The 20000-nt window shown below is 37.8% G+C and overlaps 1 protein-coding gene across 1 annotated transcript; it reads right to left on the reverse strand.

The window, feature by feature from the left end:
- Positions 1-803: 803 nt before the first annotated feature.
- On the reverse strand, positions 804-10261 carry LOC136846884 (acidic phosphoprotein-like). The gene is made up of 3 exons (XM_067118136.1): positions 10252-10261; positions 9536-9907; positions 804-937 (listed from the first exon to the last, which is right to left on the reverse strand). The coding sequence occupies exons 1-3, from the start codon at positions 10259-10261 to the stop codon at positions 804-806; spliced, it is 516 nt and encodes a 171-aa protein (XP_066974237.1).
- Between the last annotated feature and the right edge of the window lie 9739 nt (positions 10262-20000).

The raw sequence follows: 20000 nt of genomic DNA on the forward strand, positions 1-20000 counted from the left end.
GGGCCAAGGTGTAAAGAAAAGCCAATTTACCTATCATATGATCATGTATTGGCAAGACAGGCACCTCAAAGCTGCCTCTTGTTGAGTCGACCGTATCCTCATTTACAACTGCTCTGTTCTGTGCCCGCAAGCACGGAACCCACTTTTGTCTCTTTCGCCTTTAATTCACCCCTGCCTCCCCTCCCTCCACCGCCCCCAAGTGTAGACCTATGGACCCTTTTACCACTGAGATGGCTTCTGTTTTTAAGCCGAAGTTTTAATGTAAAATGCTCAGAATTGCTGGGGTCACGCAGCCCTCTCGATCGCCTCATTAACTTGACAGTCGACACGTCGACACTGCTTCAGAGTCCTTGTAGTACGCGCCGAAGGACGATGCTTGAAGGTCCAAATTGTTTCGGGGTCTTCGAAGTGCACACCGAGGTTTTCTTCTTTTTTTTATTTTTTTCTTCCTTATGGTCCTTGCAGAACGCTTTTAAGATTGACTGAAGGGAGACTGAAGCGACTGACGAATCGACCACCAGTGTTTATTACCAACCTGTACTGGCAGTTGACATCACAGACACTTACCTCGGGGTCACATCTTTGCTGCAGTTGGAAAGCGGCAGCTGACGGTGGTCTGCATCTAATGGGTTGTCGCAGCGCCCTTCTTCAGGAGTTGTTCTTAGTCGTTGAGAGAAGTTTTTTTTTTTTAAGAGAGGAGTCATTTTTTTCTCTTTGTCTTCCTCATGCTCTTCAAGGTCCCCATAATCGGAGCAAGTAAGTTTGAGAATTTACCGGTAGGAATGTGCCTTCATGTTTGCTAATTATGATCCATCCGCCTTTGCCAAGAAGGTTGCCGCTTCTTCTTCTTCTTCTTCTTCTTCTTCTTCTTCTTCTTCTCCCGGCCAATCAGCAGCCTCCAAGGAGGAAGCCAAGCTGCGGAGGTCGTAGACCTTGTCTCGGTGTTATCGATATGGAATCAAAATGCTAATCAACGAGGAAACGTAGCTTCATGCAACTTCAGCCCATTATGTTAATTACTGGCTACACAATGCAACCTGATGATAATAACATCAACTTGGCACACGGGAATTAAGCCGACCCGAACAAGAGAAGAAAAACAGCGATCTCTTTGAACTGTTCAGTAGTGAGCTTAATGTGTTGTTGCTAATGAAAATGCAAACATGAACGTGCGATGCATTGCAGGATGAACGTGGGATGCTAATGAAGCAATACGAACATTTACTTATTAAGTGGAGCGGCCTTGTTCTTTGCATCACATTACAAATTGAGAGTCTGCGTTCGTTTTCGTGCTAGATGATCCGGGGGTATGTTACTTAGATGGGGAAGGGATTTTCTTTTATAAATATCGTTTTAACACTAGTTAAAGGGCGGCCTTATTCAAATCCCTGTAAGGGATCACAACAATAACTATAGTAACAATTAGAACAAAACAGAAAGTTTGCATGGTGTAAAAACGCCTTTTATTTTCCCTTATTAGGCAGGCATTTTCTCTCGCCGTTAACTTGTTTCATTTGGTAACCATCCCCGTGTCTGTTTGCTTAACAATTTCCTCCTTCCAGACAGCGATGCTGTGAGGATTTTCTACCACTTTATTCTCCTGGCACTTTGTATTCGCCGTCACGTCTGAGATGCACGGCAATACTCGTAATTATGTTCAGTCACGTGTGAGTGTTATCTCGCACTCTGTCCGTTTATATATTCAGATGCGTTTGCACCTCCCGTGTTGACTTGCAAACAATGATATGGTTGTTCTTCGGTGGATTATGTATTTTGAGAGATGGATGTACACCACGTCGAGAGATTTATTACCGGCGTAACAGCCGCGTGACACTGCATTATCGTCACATTTCGTGAGAGACTGAACTCAACACTAGTATCATCTCGGCTCGGTCGTCGTAAATGAAGGTGATTCACGGGTATTGAGTGAAGCTGTGATTGATGTACAATACAAATGCCGGCGTTTTCTTAAAACTAAAGCGGAAATTTGCTCTTACAAAATTGGTCTTTCTTGAGTTCTTCTGCGCAAGTAAGTAGTGTCATGAATCAGTAATGGTGAGTGAATTTAGGATAAACGTAGACTTTACGTGTTAAAAAAAATATTAAAGATAAAAAACTTATCATTGTAGCGTCTTTACGGAATCATTTTTCTTTGCATTTTTGTCAACCTCAGATCGCAGGTGTACAATAAAGTAGTCAGGGTGTAGTAATGACGCCCAGATATTGATGGCCATTCGATAAAATGGGAAGATCGTAAGTGCCGCATGCTTCGGAGTTACTTGATAACTGTCCCAGAAGTGTACCTCTTTTATGAGTTGAAAGAAAATTTAAAATCCAGAAATAAGTATAAAATAACTATGTTAACTAACATAGGAATGATTGCCTTCTGGGAATAGGGTAAGGAAGAAAATGTTTTGAATATAATGAATGGCTATTAGCTCGCTGAATAAAGCAAAACAAATAATTGAGCACGGAGACGATTTCATAAGAAATTTTAATCTGAGTTTGTTCATGTTTTTATGTCTTTTTATATCATCAGAATCTTGAGAACAGTGAAATTAAATATGATGAGATCGCTGCTCAAAAGGTAAAAAGAAAAAAAGATTGAGTTATCTTTATTTCTCAAAACAGGTGATGAGGAAAGCCCTAGAACATTTATGTAAACTGAAGTTAATAGCTTCCTTTCCCTCGAGAGAATGTCTGGAAAAGATAGGAACCTCTTTTTCCCTCGAGAATGTGACTGGGCCTAAGAACTTCTTTTCCCTGGAGAGCACGACTGGAAAAATTCAGCTTCCTTTCTCTGGAGAGCATGACTGGAAAAATTAGCATTTTTTCACTTGAGAGCATGGCTGGAATAGTTAGGTTCCTTTCTCTGGAGAGCATGACTGGAATTAGGAGCTTTTTTTCCCTTGAGGGCATGGCTGGAAAAGATAAACACTTCCTTTCCCTCGAGAGAATGTCTGGAAAAGTTAGGAGCCTCCTATCCTTCGAGAACGTGACTGGAAAAGATAAGAGCCTCTTTTTCCCCTCGAGATTGCGACTGGAACTAAGAACTTCTTTTCCCTCGAGAGCATGAATGGAAAAATCCAGCTTTTTTTTCTCTGGAGAGCAAGACTGGAAAAATTAGGAGCTTCTTTTCCCTTGAGAGCATGGCTGGAAAAGATAAACACTTCCTTTTTCTCGAGAGCCTACTTGGAAAAGTTGAGAACTTCCTTTCCCTCGGGAGCATGACGAAAATTCTGGAGCTCCCTTTCCCTCGAGAACATGGCTGGGAAAGGCTAAAAGTTTCCTTTCCCTCGAGAGCATACTTGGAAAAGTTAGTAATTTCCATTCCCTCGAGAGCGTGGCTGGGAAAGTTAGGATCTTCCTTTCCCTAGAGAGCATTCTTATTAAATGTTCGTCCCCTGTGTGCGGTGTACAATGGCACTCCTAGCAGTAGAAATCTCTACTTGTGTATACTCTGCCTGGAAGTTATGTATTCAGAAAAGGATTTATAGCTATAGCTGCTTGAAGTATAATAGTACAGACAGGCGAATTAACTGCCGAAGAGATTTTAATCATTCTTTACTTGTGAGCAAAGAAATAACTGTTGTGGGGTTTTCAAAAGAACTGCTGAACGCGAAACGACCAAGAAAAGTAGTATTCGGTAGCAGCGTGAGACGTATTCCCACATAATTTAATATTTTCTTTTTCTAAGGAAAAATAAAACAGAAAAATATTTTATTAAAGGGCAACGTATTAAGATACTCTGAATCGCTGTTAAACACCAGTACCGTCATTTTTATAATCCATAATCGAAAATTAAATTAAATGCAATCATAGGATATTGTAGCTTAAGAAGTCTGATAAAAACTTTTTGATTAAATGGCCTTCTTAATCCATTTATGACGAAGGTGACTGTGATAAATGGTCTGATACACTCTGAGAATATTCTAGTACTGCAATACTCTAGAACGCTATGCTCTGGAAGGGAGGATCAATTTTCCCACACTTATCATTTTGAAACTGTTTTCAAAGTACTAGAAAATACTACATTGCTTAGAGGGCATCTCCGCACGTAGAAATACATTCCGAAGTACCAGACAGCGGCACAGTATTGTCTAGTTCCGGCGTCGTCATCTAGAAATCATATTTTGAAACACTGGTTAGTCTTGCATTGTCTAGAAAAGGGAACCATGTCCTCCCGCGAGTATCATCTTGAAGTGTTTACTTCAACGACATATGAAACCATGGAATTTTCTCTTTAAATTACTGCAGTGAGTCTTGGGTCATTAATCAATGTCAAGAGAAACCTTTACTTAATAAAACCCAAAACTATCTGGACCCCAATTTTTAATGCTATTATGGTGTTCTATCAAAAGGCTATCATTCCATGAGAGTGGTGGGAACTTCTCTGCTAAGATATCGGGACAGAGAACCATTTTACTGAGGAAAATAAATCATATTTGCGTGAAGTACCAGGAGTCATATCAGTTTATCAAACTGCACTGCTGTGTCTCAGGGTTGAGCTGGATTTTGGGGTTGCGGGTGGGGCTGGGTAACCTCCTTGGGGTTCGGTAACTTCCTGGGGGTAGGAGGGTTGCGAAGTACTTGAATGGGAGGTGGGGAGGGTGGTAGGGAGGCGTGTATTTGTCTATGACGGCGGTTTTTCAGAGCCGCTGATAAATCATCAGTATAGCCCTGATTTATTGCCGGCCGCTGACCGCCACGGCGCATGCGCTCTCCTCCGTCAACACTATACATGTGAATTGTATAGCAGAAGGCGGTTGCTCGTCGATGTGTCATTACCTTATTAACATTTAGATGTGATTTATGAGTCTTGGCAAGACTTCCCATAAATCACCGGGTGATTGACAGATGTTCTTTGAGAACCCCCTGGGAGGCTTAATGGGGTTATAGATGGCTTGAAAGGTCAGTGGAAAGGAAGATATCTTTAAATCTCCTTGTTCAGCCTCTCTCTCTCTCTCTCTCTCTCTCTCTCTCTCTCTCTCTCTTTTAAGGGATTTAAAAAACGTAGTCTGGGAGATATCTTGGACATTTGGGAGACATCCGAGGAAGCTTTAATTCAAAACTTATTTTAAGGAAGAATTAAAATTTTGATGTAAAAATTACATAAATTTATATGAGTTTTGATTTGCAATTGCACTCCAGCTCACTGCAGTGTTAATTATAACAACTTTACTACGAAGATCTAAGGTTACGTTAAACAATTCACCCAAAGACCACTAGGAAGAGAGAGAGAGAGAGAGAGAGAGAGAGAGAGAGAGAGAGAGAGAGAGAGAGAGAGAGAGAGAGCATGACTCAAAGGTAGAGGACAGACAATTAAAATTGGGGGAGGGGTGAGATAAAGAGCGAGATCTGAGTGTAAAAACAGAAAATGTTGAGAGATATCTGATAAATGGTCTCATCCCGCTAAGGAATAATATGACCTTGTCCAGGCCTTTCCTTTTTTTATTGCGTTATGGTGATATATACCTTAACGAAGGACAGATCATCCACCCCTTTGCGTCATACTCTCTCTCTCTCTCTCTCTCTCTCTCTCTCTCTCTCTCTCTCTCTCTCCTAATGGTCTTTGGTTGAATTGTTTAACGTAACCTCAGATCTTGGTAGGATAGTTATTATAACTAATACTGTAGTGAGCTGGAATGCAATTGCAAATCAAAACCCATGTAATCGGTATCTACTCATGCAAAATAGAGTATGTAATTGTTACGTCAAGATTTGAATTTCTCCTTAATATAAGTTTTGAATTGAATCTTCCTCGGATGTCTCCCAAACGTCCAAAGTATTTCCCAGACTACCTTTTTTAAATCCTGGAGTAATTAGCATTCTTCAAATATGTCAGGTTTTCAAGAATTCCTTCGTGGTTTTATCTAAGTCTACCTGTTAATTGAAATAACCGTTTGGTGGTCCACTGTGAAAAAAGTTGGGCTAGATTTTCTCCCCAAGGATGAAAAAATGTTGGAATGAATCTGCGAAAAAGTATTTCTATATTCAGTACTACAGTTGAAACGACAGTAATAATCATCTTTAGGCTAAATGAAAAGCTCGGACTCTTATGGAAATTCTCATATCTAGCAAAAAGAAATGAAAGAAAATTTGAAAGCCTTGATTTCAAAGATACTGTGGAAGGAGATAAGTTTGACAGTAGATTTTTGAAACCTGGACTGATTTGGGAACTCGGAATCTCAATCGTGAAGGAAAGACAGACTTAAAATGGATTGAAGTGTCTTGACTTTAAATGTTTTGGTAGTAAAAGAGCCTGTCCTAGGATCTCTCTTCTATCTAGAAAAGGAAATAAAATGCGTAAAATTTCCTCATTTAAAGGTGCTGTGAGAAAAAATTAGCTGTGAGCTTGAGGAAAAAGCTTAGTATGTCTCAGTGACTTATTTGCTTTCCAGCTGAATGAAGGGAAGCATTTAAATTTCAACTAACATTCCCTGGAATAGTCTCTCAAACTTGAGTGACTGCCTCTTGAGTTTGTTTCAGGTATAATGAAAGATGATATTTTAACATTTCGGTTCGTATATGTTGTATGGAGTGGTCTTCGTGCATTATTATTAAAATCTAGGATATCATGATAATAATAATAATAATAATAATAATAATAATAATAATAATAATAATAATAATAATAATAATTCAGCTATTACTGCCTACTACAATGGTGGCAGGTAGTATTATTATTGTCGTCTTGGAATGTTGTGATTAGAAGAAATTAGCTGCTATGTAAACACCATTATTATATTAATATTTGATATTCCATTCTCCTTTATGCCCATTTAAAATTGCTGTGCAAAATCCAGTAGTAAAACACTTGGGTCATAATTTTGTACAGGTATTTCCTTTTTCTAAAATGGGGCTTTTAATCTTAGGTACAGCACGTTCGTTTAGAGTGTAACCTGAGACGATGATTGTGCACGGAACCAGAAGCAGTACTTAGAAGCGGCTGGTAACCCAGCTGCAGAGTTTAACAAATTTCATTTTTCTTTTCTTCATTGTCTTTCTTTAAATCTTCAGCTGAAAACCCTCATGGACAGAGTCAACAGATTATAAACCCAAGACGGCTCCAAAGGGAAATGAGCCTGCAGAGAAAGACAGGTTATAGGTAGTAAATAAGTAAATATGGGAGGATAGGAAATCACATCGACCCACCTGAATTCAGAAGACGCCAGCAGAGAGCAGGCACGAATTTGCACCTCGTTTAAACATGTATTCACTATTTACTAATAACTTTCATAAATTATTCAGCTTTATTAACTGTCTTATTACTCTCCTTTTGCATAAAGATCTTGACCAAAGAAGTAAAAAATGCGCCGGAGTTTCTTCGGCGAAATCGAATTTTCTGTACAGCCGCTGCAGCGTATAATCAAGGTCACCGACAATAGATCTATCTTTCGGTGGTCTCGGTATAATGCTGTATGACCCGCGGGTCGTGAAACTTTAACCAAGGCCCGGTGGTGGCCTATCCTATATCGTTGCCAGAAGCATGGGTTATGACTAATTTTAACCTTACATAAAATCAAAACTACTGAGGCTAGATGGCTGTAATTCGGTATGTATGATGATTGGAGAGTGGATGATCAACTTACGAATTTGCAGCCCTCAAGCCTCTGTAGTTGTTAAGATCTGAGGGCGGACAGAAAAAGTGCGGACAGAAAAACTGCAGACAGAATAAAGTGCGGACGGACAGACAAAGCTGATACAATAGTTTTCTTTTTTTTTCTTTTACAGAAAACTAAAACCAAGAAGCAAAGACGCCCACAGGGGATTTATTCCTGGGAGTCACTTATCACGGCTGGCGTTTAATGAATTTTTCTATTACGAAACTATTAAGGTGAGAACACTGTAGAATTTGGTCGCTTACGTTCCATTATTGCAACCACACACCGCTATAAATCCGAGGCAAAGAGATATCCTCTCCTGAAAATTTGTCAAGCGTAAAGTAGATTTCTATCATCTATCCAACAACTTTCCAGCAGCCCGTCTACTGAAGGAAACTGGCTAATCTAATTTTAATCGCTTCGTGATGTAATCGTGAGAATTTCAAAGCTATTTTGTTGTTATTGTTATAAAGTACTGCGAGTTTTTTTTTTAAGCTAAAGTCATTCTAGGAAAGCCACTGTTGTTATTTAGCAACTTTACTTAAAAGGCCTTTATCGCAGCATGATGCCTCGAAAAGAAACAATTACTGATAACATACAGAAAAATGTTGCTTGATTTGAACGGATGCTATTATTTTATGACTCCTAAGTACAGGGCTCGACAGTACAAGCAGTTGTATATTTCAGAGCCAATTAGCCAAAACATATGAAATGTTTGATTATTAGAAGTGGGAAAATACCACATTATCATTTAAAAAAAAAATATTCTAATTTGTTTGCGATTGCTTTTTTTGTTTTCAACTCAAGGTTGACTCCACGCTTACTGAGACTCGGCACGATTAAAGCATCTGGAGACAAGATGGATATTTACTGTACTTCTTTTACAAAAGGTGCAAAACTTTAACGGGCATTTCTAACTCTTCGGTTTTAGATATCAGTGAATCTAGTGAATAGTATAGCGCATAGTTTTTCGTGATCTGTTTGATTTAAAAACTTTATGAAGAATTGTTGTAGCACTGAATGATTTTTTTTTTTTTTTTTGCTTATCTTTTGAATGCGTTCTTTCCCATTATTTTCAATTGCGTGATACTCTGCAATCATTCTTGTTATTTTGATATACATCTCTGTCAATGCTCAATATACAATTTTACTGTAAAATCGCGACCTGATTTTTCTCGAGGATTTTATGGCGCACTTTTGAAATCTCCGTTGTTTACATAATGAACGTTGATTAAGCGTAATAGTTATAAAAGCAACAACATTGGCGGTTAAGAATACCTTTTTAAAGTCGTCATTGCACGACTGTCGTGCTAATTCAGTGATCTGGATATACCTTACAAGCCACCAATGATCATACTCAAGCAGCTATATAGAATTCAAGTTTTCATATTTCATTTTTCCTTCTTTTGATTGTAATAGTACTTAGAATGATTTTATTTTGTATTTTATAACATAACCGTCGAAACTGTTTATAACATTATCATCGAAATTGTTTTTAACATCATCATCGAAATTGTTTATGTCATCACCGGCGAAATTGTTTATAACATCATCGTCGAAATTATTTATAACATCGCAGTCTAAATTGTTTATAAAATCATCATCGAAATTGTTACAACATCACTGTCGACATTGTTTATAACGTCACAGTCAAAATTGTTTATAACATCGCAGTAGAAATTGTTTATGACATCATCGTTGAAGCCGTTTATAACATCACCATCGAAATTGTGTATGACATCACAGTAGAAATTGTTCATGACAACACCATTGAAATTGTTTATAACATCATCGCAATTGTTTATAACATCACAGTCGAAATTGTTTATAACGTCAGCGTCGAAATTGTTTATAACATCACCGTTGAAATTGTTTTATAAAATCATCGAAATTGTTTATGGCATCTCCGTCGAAATTGTTTATAACATCACCATCGAAACTGTTTATAACATCATTGTTTATAACATCACCATCGAAATTGTTTATAAAATCACCGCCGAAACTGTTTATAACATCACCATCGAAACTGTTTGTAACATCATCGTCGAAAATGTTTATAACATCACTGTCTAAATTGCTTATAACATCACCGTCGAAACTGTTTATAACATCACCGTCGAAATTGTTTATAACATCATTATCGAAATTGTTTATAATATCACCGTCGAAAATGTTTGTAACATCACCATTGAAATTGTTTATAACATCACCATCGAAGTTGTTTATAACATCACCATCGAAATTGTTTATAACATCACCATCGAAGTTGTGTATAACATCACCGTCGAAATGGTTTATAACATCTTGAGCATTGACAGAGATGTATATCAAAATAACAAGAATGATTGCAGAGTATCACGCAATTGAAAATAATGGGAAAGAACGCATTCAAAAGATAAGAAAGTCCCCCCAAAAAAATCATTCAGTGCTACAGTAATTCTTCATAAATTTTTTAAATCAAACAGATTACGAAAAACTGTGCTATACTATTCACTAGATTCACTGATATCTAAAACCGAAATTGTTTATAACATCACTGTCGAAATTGTTTTATAACATCACCGTCGAATCAGCTTCATCCAGCTTCCGCTATTAGGAGTAAAGGCGACACACGGTGTTTGCCTCCACGAAGCGCGAGGACGCCAACCGATCCCCATCAATCTCGCCAAATCACAGTCTGCGCCTTATGCCTCCGGTGCGAGGAGCCAGGAGACGCGTCTTCGATTATAACCTGACTTCAAGTAGCGACCTCTTAACCTTCCCCGTCAGTTCTCGAAGGAGAAACCGTAATTATTGGAGGGGGGGGGGTATTTATAATGCAGTTCGGCCGGTCTTCTATCGCCGAGTAATCTATCCTTGCCTTTGTGTGGCCAGCCTCGATCAGCGGACGGAATTTGACAGTGTGTTAAAGATCGTGTACCCCGAGACTGCATCGCGCGATCTTTTTCTCTCTGAGAGGGTGTCGCCCTTCCTCTCTCTCTCTCTCTCTCTCTCTCTCTCTCTCTTTTGTTTTTCCTCATCAGCCTGTAATCTTCGCCCTTTTCTTGTTACTGCTTCCCGCAGCATCTGTTCGTTTTACTTTGTATTACTTCTATCCTTTGCCATTCTTCTTTAATCTTTTTAATGATTCTCCTCCTCCTCCTTCTCTTTTGGTTCTTGAATCTTGGTGAATCTTTCACTGATTGGATCACTCTTGCATCCCGTGTTTTGCCTGATTATTCGCTGTTCTTCAGATATGTTTTTTAGGGTTAACTTTTAACTTCTCAGTTTGTTTTCATTACTATTGCATCTCAACACAAGACGAGCCTGTAGCTTTTCTTAATGCAAAGGAAAAAAAAATTCTTTATTTAAAATCTGTATGCAAACCGTTTTCTGTTTTTATTTAAATGTGCACATTTTTTAATGGAATTAACGAAGCTTTGTTTGTGAAAGATTCAAGTAATTATTAATTCATTTTCTGTTTATTGTTTATTTACGTCAGCTGAGTACCTTATGAAATGAGTTACAACCATTTTTTTTTTCAAGCATCAGTATGATATTTTGTTCATCGAAAAATGGTAAGGAATTTACTCGGTAATACTCATCAAACGTCTTTCAAATGTTTGCAAACACAAGGGAATTTTTTTTTTTTTTTTTTTTTTTTTTAAGATTTCCGGCTCTAGATAACGAGCTTTGTGTTTGCTTCCTTTTTTTACTAAAAAAGCGAAGTAGATTATTAAAGTCTAGAACTGGCTTTTTTTTCCCATTGGCCTCAACGAGTTTCTCCCAGACTAGTTCTTAAATTCTGGGTTAGTCTTTGAATGGGCTTCCCTCTTCCTGTTTGATTCTGTCTCCGAGACTGGTTCTGTTTTGCAGTCTGATTTATATCAGTGATTCAGTCTTCCACAGTTGCTTTGTATTTTAACCTTTGTCTTCTAGTCTGGGTTTATCTTTCAGTATGCATCAGTCTCCCAGTTTGTTGCAGTCTTTCTGTTTGGTTTAGTTTTCCAGGTTTTTCAAACTTCCAGCCTGGTTCAGTCTTCAAGCTGGTTCTCAGTACATTACAGTTTAAAATGAATTCCCTTCATTTTATTTCATATCTTTTGTTCAGTCATGTATGTATGTGTATATTATGTATACCTTGCTTTTCTTTTAACTCAGTACCTTTGGAATGGACAAACAGTTAGTCCCAAATTTTTTTTTTTCGTACAAAGACAAAAAAGAGACCGTCATCCAAGGGAGAGGTAGGAAATTAAACAAAGGCTGATGGAATGGAGCACTCTCCTATCCCGTTTGCATAGTTGCATAAAATGATCAAGGAAAAATAATGCCAATATCTGTCAGTCAGGAGCACCTGGGTAGATGACGTTCCGTGCTAAGTATTATATTCAGTCTCAATTATCCATCGACACTGTATGTTAAGTAAAATATGTATCGGGCGTTAGGTCTTTTTTTTTCTTTATTTCATGCATATATTAACATATTATCCCACCCAACGCTAACTTAAAAGCCTAGGGTACAAGTAATATTGGCTGTGGGAAGGAGGATCTTCAGTTTTGAGCTCTTACGCACCAGGCAGGGCATCGTGTGTGCCAGTCGTCCTTAGTAAAAATGGTGTTCCTCAGGGGAGTATTCGACCACCCTCTGAGTGAAGACTGGACCCAATCCATCACTCCCTTATAATTACCGGAAAAATCATACAACATGCCCGTGATAACTGAAGATGGAGTATTGTAATTAAGTATTAAATAATAATATAGAAATTATCTCATCTGAGCTCCATAAATCCTTAAAAGCTATAATTTCGGGAGATTTCCATAGTCCTGATAAAGCCCGGGGATATTATTACGATGGTGTTTCGAAGGAACCATTTATTGCTTTCACAAGGCTCATTTTGCGAGCAAACTACCGGTACCATTTTCTAATCAATTTGATAGAGCTTCAGAAATTCCTGTTCTGCAGCTCGAGTCCATAGCTAATCAGGCAGAGTTTGTATCAAGTTCTTGGTTTGCTTGTACGTTTTTCTCGTGTGTTTTGTTTTTTATTAACTTTATTGCAAATGCCTCTCCTCTTTGTAAACACAGACTTCTATAAGAACTCATACTTAACCAGTAAATTCTTTTTCACTAACTTCCAGTAAACTATTTAAACAGTATGATGTATGTGCTCAAGATTGATTTTTGCTTGCAATTACAGAGCTGTCTTGCATTATTGACATAAAGTTCTATTTATCTAAATAAAGGTTTCCTTCCTTTGCAGGTATGTGTGAGGTCAGAATTCAACATTATCGCCACTCGTGTAAGTAAGAAATCAATTTATATTTACCTAATTTGGACGTCTTTGGTTTTTTGCATATATCGTTTTTCGCTTTGCTTATCGTTCTGCGTTTCCTTGCTCCGTTGAAATTCGATGGTCTCAAAGGTTTAGGAATGTTAACAAACACTCGGTAGCGTGGTCATAATTTGTTTGTTTGTGTAAAATCACTTGCAAAGTGTTTGCCAGTAGGTTTTAACTATATTTGCTCTGTGCAGTCCACTTGAACCCTTTGTTTGGAGATGGCCGAACAATAATTCATCCGACAAAAATTTTCATGTGATGCGTGTAATATTGGTGGTAATAGTTTTTTATCTTTTTGTCCCGGTGTGGAATGTTAGACTTCTAGCCACTTGCCTTACACATTATTTAAGAATTTGCAGCAACAGGTCTTAGTTTCAGAGTATTTTTTTTAAAGGTAATCACGTTCGATATCAATATTTGTGGTCTCTTTGAACTCCAGAGTTGCATCAGAGGTAGTTTACTGCTTCAGACAAGTGTCTAGTTGCAAACAGGTGTTTTCAGATTTGAGATCTCTTGCGTCAGTCTTTCTCTTGAGCGTATCTGTGTCTAAAGGCAACAAGTAAAAAATGTGCCGAAGTTTTTTCCGCCAATCGAGTTTTCTGTACAGCCGCTACACCATATAATCAAGGCCACCAAAAATAGATCTATCTTTCGGTCTTGGGATAATGCTGTTTGAGCCGCGACCCATGAAACTTCAAACACGGGCCGGTGGTGGCCTGTCCTATATCGTTACCAGAAGCACGATTATGGCTGACTTTAACCTTAAGTAAAATAAAAACTACTGAGGCTAGAGGGCTGCAATTTGGTATGTTTGATGATTGGAAGCTGGATGATCAACATACCAATTTGCAACCCTCTAGCCCAGTAGTTTTTAAGATATGAGGGCGGGCAGAAAAAGTGCGGACGGACAGACAAAGTCAGCACAATAGTTTTTACAGAAAACTAAAAAGCAAACCAATCAAGTACATGCAAGATGAGTGGATTCTCTCTTTTACACGTGCAAAAACGTTCAGTTGTTTTTATATGAAATGCAGTATCATATAAAGTCAAGGATAGAATCCTTTTTGGAATAAAAAGTGGATATATTTCTTCGCAAGATTTCCCAGTCCATTGCAGTGCTCTGAAACGACCCAAGTCACAGTTTTCATTTTCCATAGACAAGACACTTTGATCTCAACAGTATTATTGAGAAAATTAGTTAAGAAGCTCAGTGGTCAGAAAGAAAAGAATTATTATAAATGAAATTGAGAAATCCAGCAGATTCGATACACAAGACAATATTATTTCAAGACATGCTGTAATCTTTTCATCAAGAAAAGTCTTTCGTTCATTCCATTGGTTCATGTCCCTCATGAAGGTCTGTTGCATGTGTCAACAATTATTAAATGTTTGAAAGGTAACCTTTCTCTTGTATCCGAGCGTATGACCCGCATAATGGTAAAAGTTAATCATAAAATTGGTATTCAGGAAGCATAAAATTCAACATATCTTATAATTTACAAACTTTTTTTCCCTACTCTGGCATGAAGACCGAAGACGATTATATATATTACGGTCGCACGGTTGTTCCTCATTAGACGCACTTCATTATTTTAATGTGAACTGGAAGACCTTGACAGTACAGTATGGGCTGTATTTTAGATCCCCTTAATTTCAAAGAATTAAAGAATTGTCCTGGCAGATTCTGTTTATGAAAGTGACTGATCATTTTTCCTTCGGTGCTTGTCATTTCGTAATGAAGAAATGTTATACCTGATTTCCTTTATATAAGGAAATACCCACCTCTTTTGATTGATTAAGTTAGTCTGTCTGTCCTGATAATATAAGTGAATGTATTCAGAATATTAATTGTTAATTTTAACAGTATTATTTTAATTCGTCATCATTAGTTCCATAATCCATAAGACAGTGACTCACTGTTAAATATTTCACAATAATATGTTGACCTACGCACACGGGATGGTCTTCAGAGGTGTGGATTAGTATGGGCAGGACCTACTAATATTGCATAGAAGTAGGTCAAGACGCATTAATAATTTTAGCCAATGGAGCCGTGTACTTACCAAAGATGAATTTCTGCTTAGGCTAAGTCAAAAGTGAAAACTGTGCTATTTCAAGTTAATATTCAGAATTGTACGAAAAACAATACGATTTACAATTTAGAATAAAGTTGATTTAGGAGTGAATTAATTTGCATGTAACATTTAGAACCTCTTTAAGATGAAATTAATGACATGAGTGTAAATATAGGAATTATCTACATAAAAAACTGGACCAGAAAAAATTGAAGAAGAGTGCTTTAAATGGCCAAGTTGACTCTGTAGTAGACTTAATTACACAGAAAGTTAGACAAAATGAAGTTAGAATCTGACCTCCTAAAATGCCTGGGTCTTATAAATCTATGCCTAATGCTCTCTCTCTCTCTCTCTCTCTCTCTCTCTCTCTCTCTCTCTCTCTCTCTCTCTCTCTCTCTCTCTCTCTCTCTCTCTCTCTCTTTAAATGAGTGTAGAATTGAAAAGTTGAGCCGAGGTTCAAGGAAATAAAATATCCAGTCGAGTTTCGTATGCTTTTGTTGGGAACTGTACCATGGTACTAGCATTTTTAATTTATTTGCAGTTAAGTGTTTGAACGACTCCATTTTTTAAACTTATATTTGTTTTATTTGTCTTGCGGGACTCGCCGTTTTATTTGTCTTGCGGGACTCGCCATTACTCACCCACGATATCGACCACATCATTACGCAACTGAGTTCGTCATTGCACCCCTAGAAAGTATACACAAGGGAACCCCATAGTTTTGTTCCATTCATACTCGAAAGGAGTCTCGTCAAACTCCAACAGTCTGTGCTTCACTTTTCGGCACATAGAAAACGGATCAGCAAACACGGGAGTGTAAAACGAACGCGCCTCAATGACTCCCTTGGAAGATCGTCCGTTTCTTCACGGGTTGTTTAATAAAGTTTTCTTTTCGCATATTTGATCTGCAGGTCGGAACGCAGTCGCTGGTCACATTGCTCAAACACTCAGGAGCACGAAGTTACCAGTGCAGCTCTCCCAAGTGTATTAATTACAAATTTGTTTCTGCTCGCTTGTTAAACGCCAAGAAACCGTTAAAAAGAACGGGTTTTTCTTTTTCTTTTTTTTTTCTTTTGATCCTTGTCGATGCTTTTAGGCCAGGTCGTATTAACTTTGCGACAAAAGATTCTTTAAATGCTGTGGTAAATCTTGTTTAAGCAATTTTCTCTTATGAGAAGCAGCTTTTTGAAAATATTTCCGCTGATATATGCATGAGATACATTGCTTAAAAGGCAGCGGCTCAATATAATAGTGTTTTAAATTGCAATTTGCACGCAATATTATTTACCAGAGACTGAAATGTCGTGCAACATTCATCTATATAGTCCTTCTCAACAAGGAATTTTTATTAGGGGATTAATGCAAACCTTGAAAAGCCTAATTGGTAATATTCAAGTCCCCATTCTTATTCAGTTGACGCTAAGATCGCACCATTAAAATTTGAACTGATGTTTCATGTGATAATAATAACCTGGAATTAATTGGTACTTGAACTGACGAAACGCCAATCATTCATTCAGTTTTATCGTCTCTTAGTATTTGTATATATTCACAAAGCAGCTAAAAAGGCTGTGTAAGTTTACTACACAAGAGATTCGTCCCTGTTTCAAAATTAAGTTAAAAATGTGGCATTTATTGTGTTCATTCTCTTTTCTTTTGACCGATCCCGTGGTAGAATGCATGTATTAGTTGTTTTGATGCACACTTCAAATTGCATACACTCACATCTAAGTTACCGTTTCACGTAATGCACATTTCTTAAGTTAATGCTTCATGTAACACTTTTGCTAAGTTACAGTTTCATGTAACTCGTGCATAGATACATGTTGCTAAATTTCAGTTTCGTGTAAGGCACATTCCTACATGTACTTACAAAGTTATAATTTCATGATGAAATTACATATTTGCATTTACAGTTTTATGTATCAATAACTTTTTTTCACAGTTTCATAGAACAGACTCACACATTTGCTAATTTACTTTATTACGTAACGCATACATAAGCTCACACATTTGCTTAGTTACCTCAGTAGAACGCTTAAATACCCCTTGCTATATGTTAAGTCTTGCGTCTGATAGCTGTGTCTGAATATGTAAGATGTACAATCTTCTCAATAACTTCTTTATGATTGTCATTATTCTACCAACTCAGAGGAGTAATACACATCATTGCACGGCTTCTTTACCTCTGTCGCCAAGCTTCGGAAAGCTCTTCGTATATCCGTGTTCCTTGGCTGCTAATTTTTTCATCCTTTTTGGGGAAGGCGGGGTATTTCGCTTCCCCTGAGGTTAGAACCCACTCTTACCTTTCCTCTTTTTTCTGAACCTAGGCTATATAAGGTTCCTAGTCTCATTGGTGAGTACATTGTAAAATATTACTTCATTAGGATCAGTGAATATAACAGAGCAGAACATGGTTGACTGATTGGTTGATTTACACTGGCAATCTTTCAACCAACAGAAACGAAGAATTTATGGAGTCAGCACCCATTGGATATCTAATTGGGTAAATCCTTTCAGTTTAAAGATGTTCAAAGGACTCTGAAGGAAAGTCAAACAAGGCCATGAGGCCAGTGGCAGTGAAGGCTCTTGCAGATCCTTAGAGTCCTCACTTGGTAGGAAATTCCGGAACAGAGAGAGGATCTCAACTGACAACAAACACTTTCCTTTTCTTTTTTTTCAAGGTGGTTGGTAAAGCGGTCGACTTTGGCAGAGAACTGATTTGCTTGTGGTGTTGGCTACTGATTCGACTTAATTTTGAATAATTTTCCTTATGTAAATAATAATAAAACTTTTACATGTTAGCTGTTAGGAATTATAAGTTGATAAAGGTTATTCGTGTCATATTCTGTTGATTCTTCTTGAGCAATTCATCTGTACACTCAATCGAAAAACATTGGGTTTTACCACTGAAAATTTTTTCAAGCGTGATTTAAATCTTCAATCTTGGATAAGAATTCAGTCATGATAGTTACCATAATTCAATTCTTTTTGTTCTTAACAAAATCTAGTTTCTTCTTCTGAACTCAACACTCAGTTCTTCTATCGTTTCTAAAAGATATTGATAAAATTTTGTCCTTTCTCAAGTCCGGCAGTGTTTGTGTACGAGCCACATTTTTAGTGGCATGTTTTCAAAATTCAAATCATCGTTGTTAGAATCTAAAAGTCAGTATTTATGCAAGAAAAACATTATTAATTTTCTTACCTTTTTGAGGATCTCTTGTCAGGTAAATCCCATTCCGATACAGATAATGCCCTGTTTTAACGAGTGATGCTGCTAAATAAAACAGATTTCTATGTCGACGTAAAATGGTCTAGTTTGCTCTATTTGAGATTACTGTAACGTTGATAGGTTAATCATGTATACTGCTTTGTATTTTAAATTGTGTCTTCTACTTTTCTACAAAGAAAGAAAAAGGAAATTAGGAATCAAGGAAGTATAATATGATGAAACAAATATAACACATTTAGATAATCGTCTTTTAAGGAAAACCTTAGCAGTCTTCTCGCTTTGGTGCGGGAATGTCTTGGCGTGGCGCATGAGGAAACTGAAGTCTATTGACACCAAACAAAAGAGAAATCCCTCCCAAAAAGTGCTGTGCCAACAAGACGAAGACTACTTCGGCGGGAGGTCGGACGGTATCTCCGTCAGCTCTCTTGGCTTCCAGTGTTCTTTTCATCGCTGACCTAACACTGTATAGCTTCAGAAGTCGAGAGTTTGAAGACCTCTCCATCGACCGTCCTTTTCCGGACCTTCTTTTCTTTGCTGACCGTTTGTTGCCTGACACCAGAACCTGCAACTTCGGGTATCTGGAGAGTCCTCCAGGAGAGCTTACCTGCTTGTAGTAACTAGTTGGATTGCCCGGTAGTTTTGTGTAATGCATTCTTGCTTTGACTTTTCTCATTCTCATTTAATCGGTTCTCGCTTTATGAAAATTCTCTCTCTCTCTCTCTCTCTCTCTCTCTCTCTCTCTCTCTCTCTGTTTTATTACTTTACTCGGATGCAAGTTTCAGTCACCCGGAATGCTCATCGTGCCTCATTGTGACATTGTTGTTCACGCCGTGTTCCTGAAGTTCGTGGCAAATTTCGGTAACTAGCGCGCCCCCACCCCCCCTCCCCCACCGTCCTCCCACTTTTTTTTTTCCACACCTTCCTCTTATCGGATCATTGGGTAAGTGATGCGAGAGGCTTCAGGCAGTAACTGTTTACTATAAGCCTTCATTTTTGGAATGAAGTTGCAAGCCCCATGTCCCTGGCCACACAGCTGGGTATTGAGTCTTTAATATGCAAATGGCGTCTGCCATTCATTGGTGCAATACTATTTCACCTTACTGATCGAGGGGCGACGAACGTTGATCAAATTCCACGCTAGTGATATGTCAGTGTCATATTTCCTTAACCCGTATCTTCCCTTTATACTTACCAAAAATTTTTTTTCTTCATCTACCGTCGTCTCTCCAATCTCTTTATCTTAACTTTACATTTATAAAGTATCTTCACTTTACATTTATAAAGTTTAAGTGCCCCCTTCATAACCTCTCTTTTCACTTTATACTTACCTCCTTAACCCGGAATCCAGTGTGTTTTTCTTTCTGCTTATGAGACTTTAGTGAATTCCTCGAGGAGGTGTCACAACATCATATTCCAACTTTGGAAGAAGCTTTTCTGAACTATGTCGGTGTTGACTTGTGTCTTTCTTTATGTTTGGTCTTGGTTTACATCAGAATATGCTTTGTAATTTGTACCAGTAATGGTATTCGTTTCCCGTGTGTGTTTTTACGAGCGTGTGACGTCAGCCATGATTTCATGTAGTTCTGTGATGTTTATGTTTGCTATATTTTATTATCGTATGGGAATGACGTAATTCATTATTATTATTTTTCCATAGTTCACCAATTAGTTAGGCTATCGTTAGGACGGCGTTTAAAAATCTCAAGTGTCCGTAGATCTACAGGAGGAAGAAAAATAAATTTTTACAGCAAAAAAGATACGTTGGTGCTAAAG

Source organism: Macrobrachium rosenbergii, chromosome 16, assembly GCF_040412425.1.
Source record: "Macrobrachium rosenbergii isolate ZJJX-2024 chromosome 16, ASM4041242v1, whole genome shotgun sequence".
Lineage (NCBI taxonomy): Eukaryota > Metazoa > Arthropoda > Malacostraca > Decapoda > Palaemonidae > Macrobrachium > Macrobrachium rosenbergii.

Bases quoted from the DNA above. Each gene is read 5' to 3' on its own strand.
- LOC136846884 (XM_067118136.1), bottom strand. The intron at 938-9,535 runs GTGATGTTATAA...GATAACACCGAG, and splicing joins TGTTATAAACAGTTTCGATG to ACAAGGTCTACGACCTCCGC.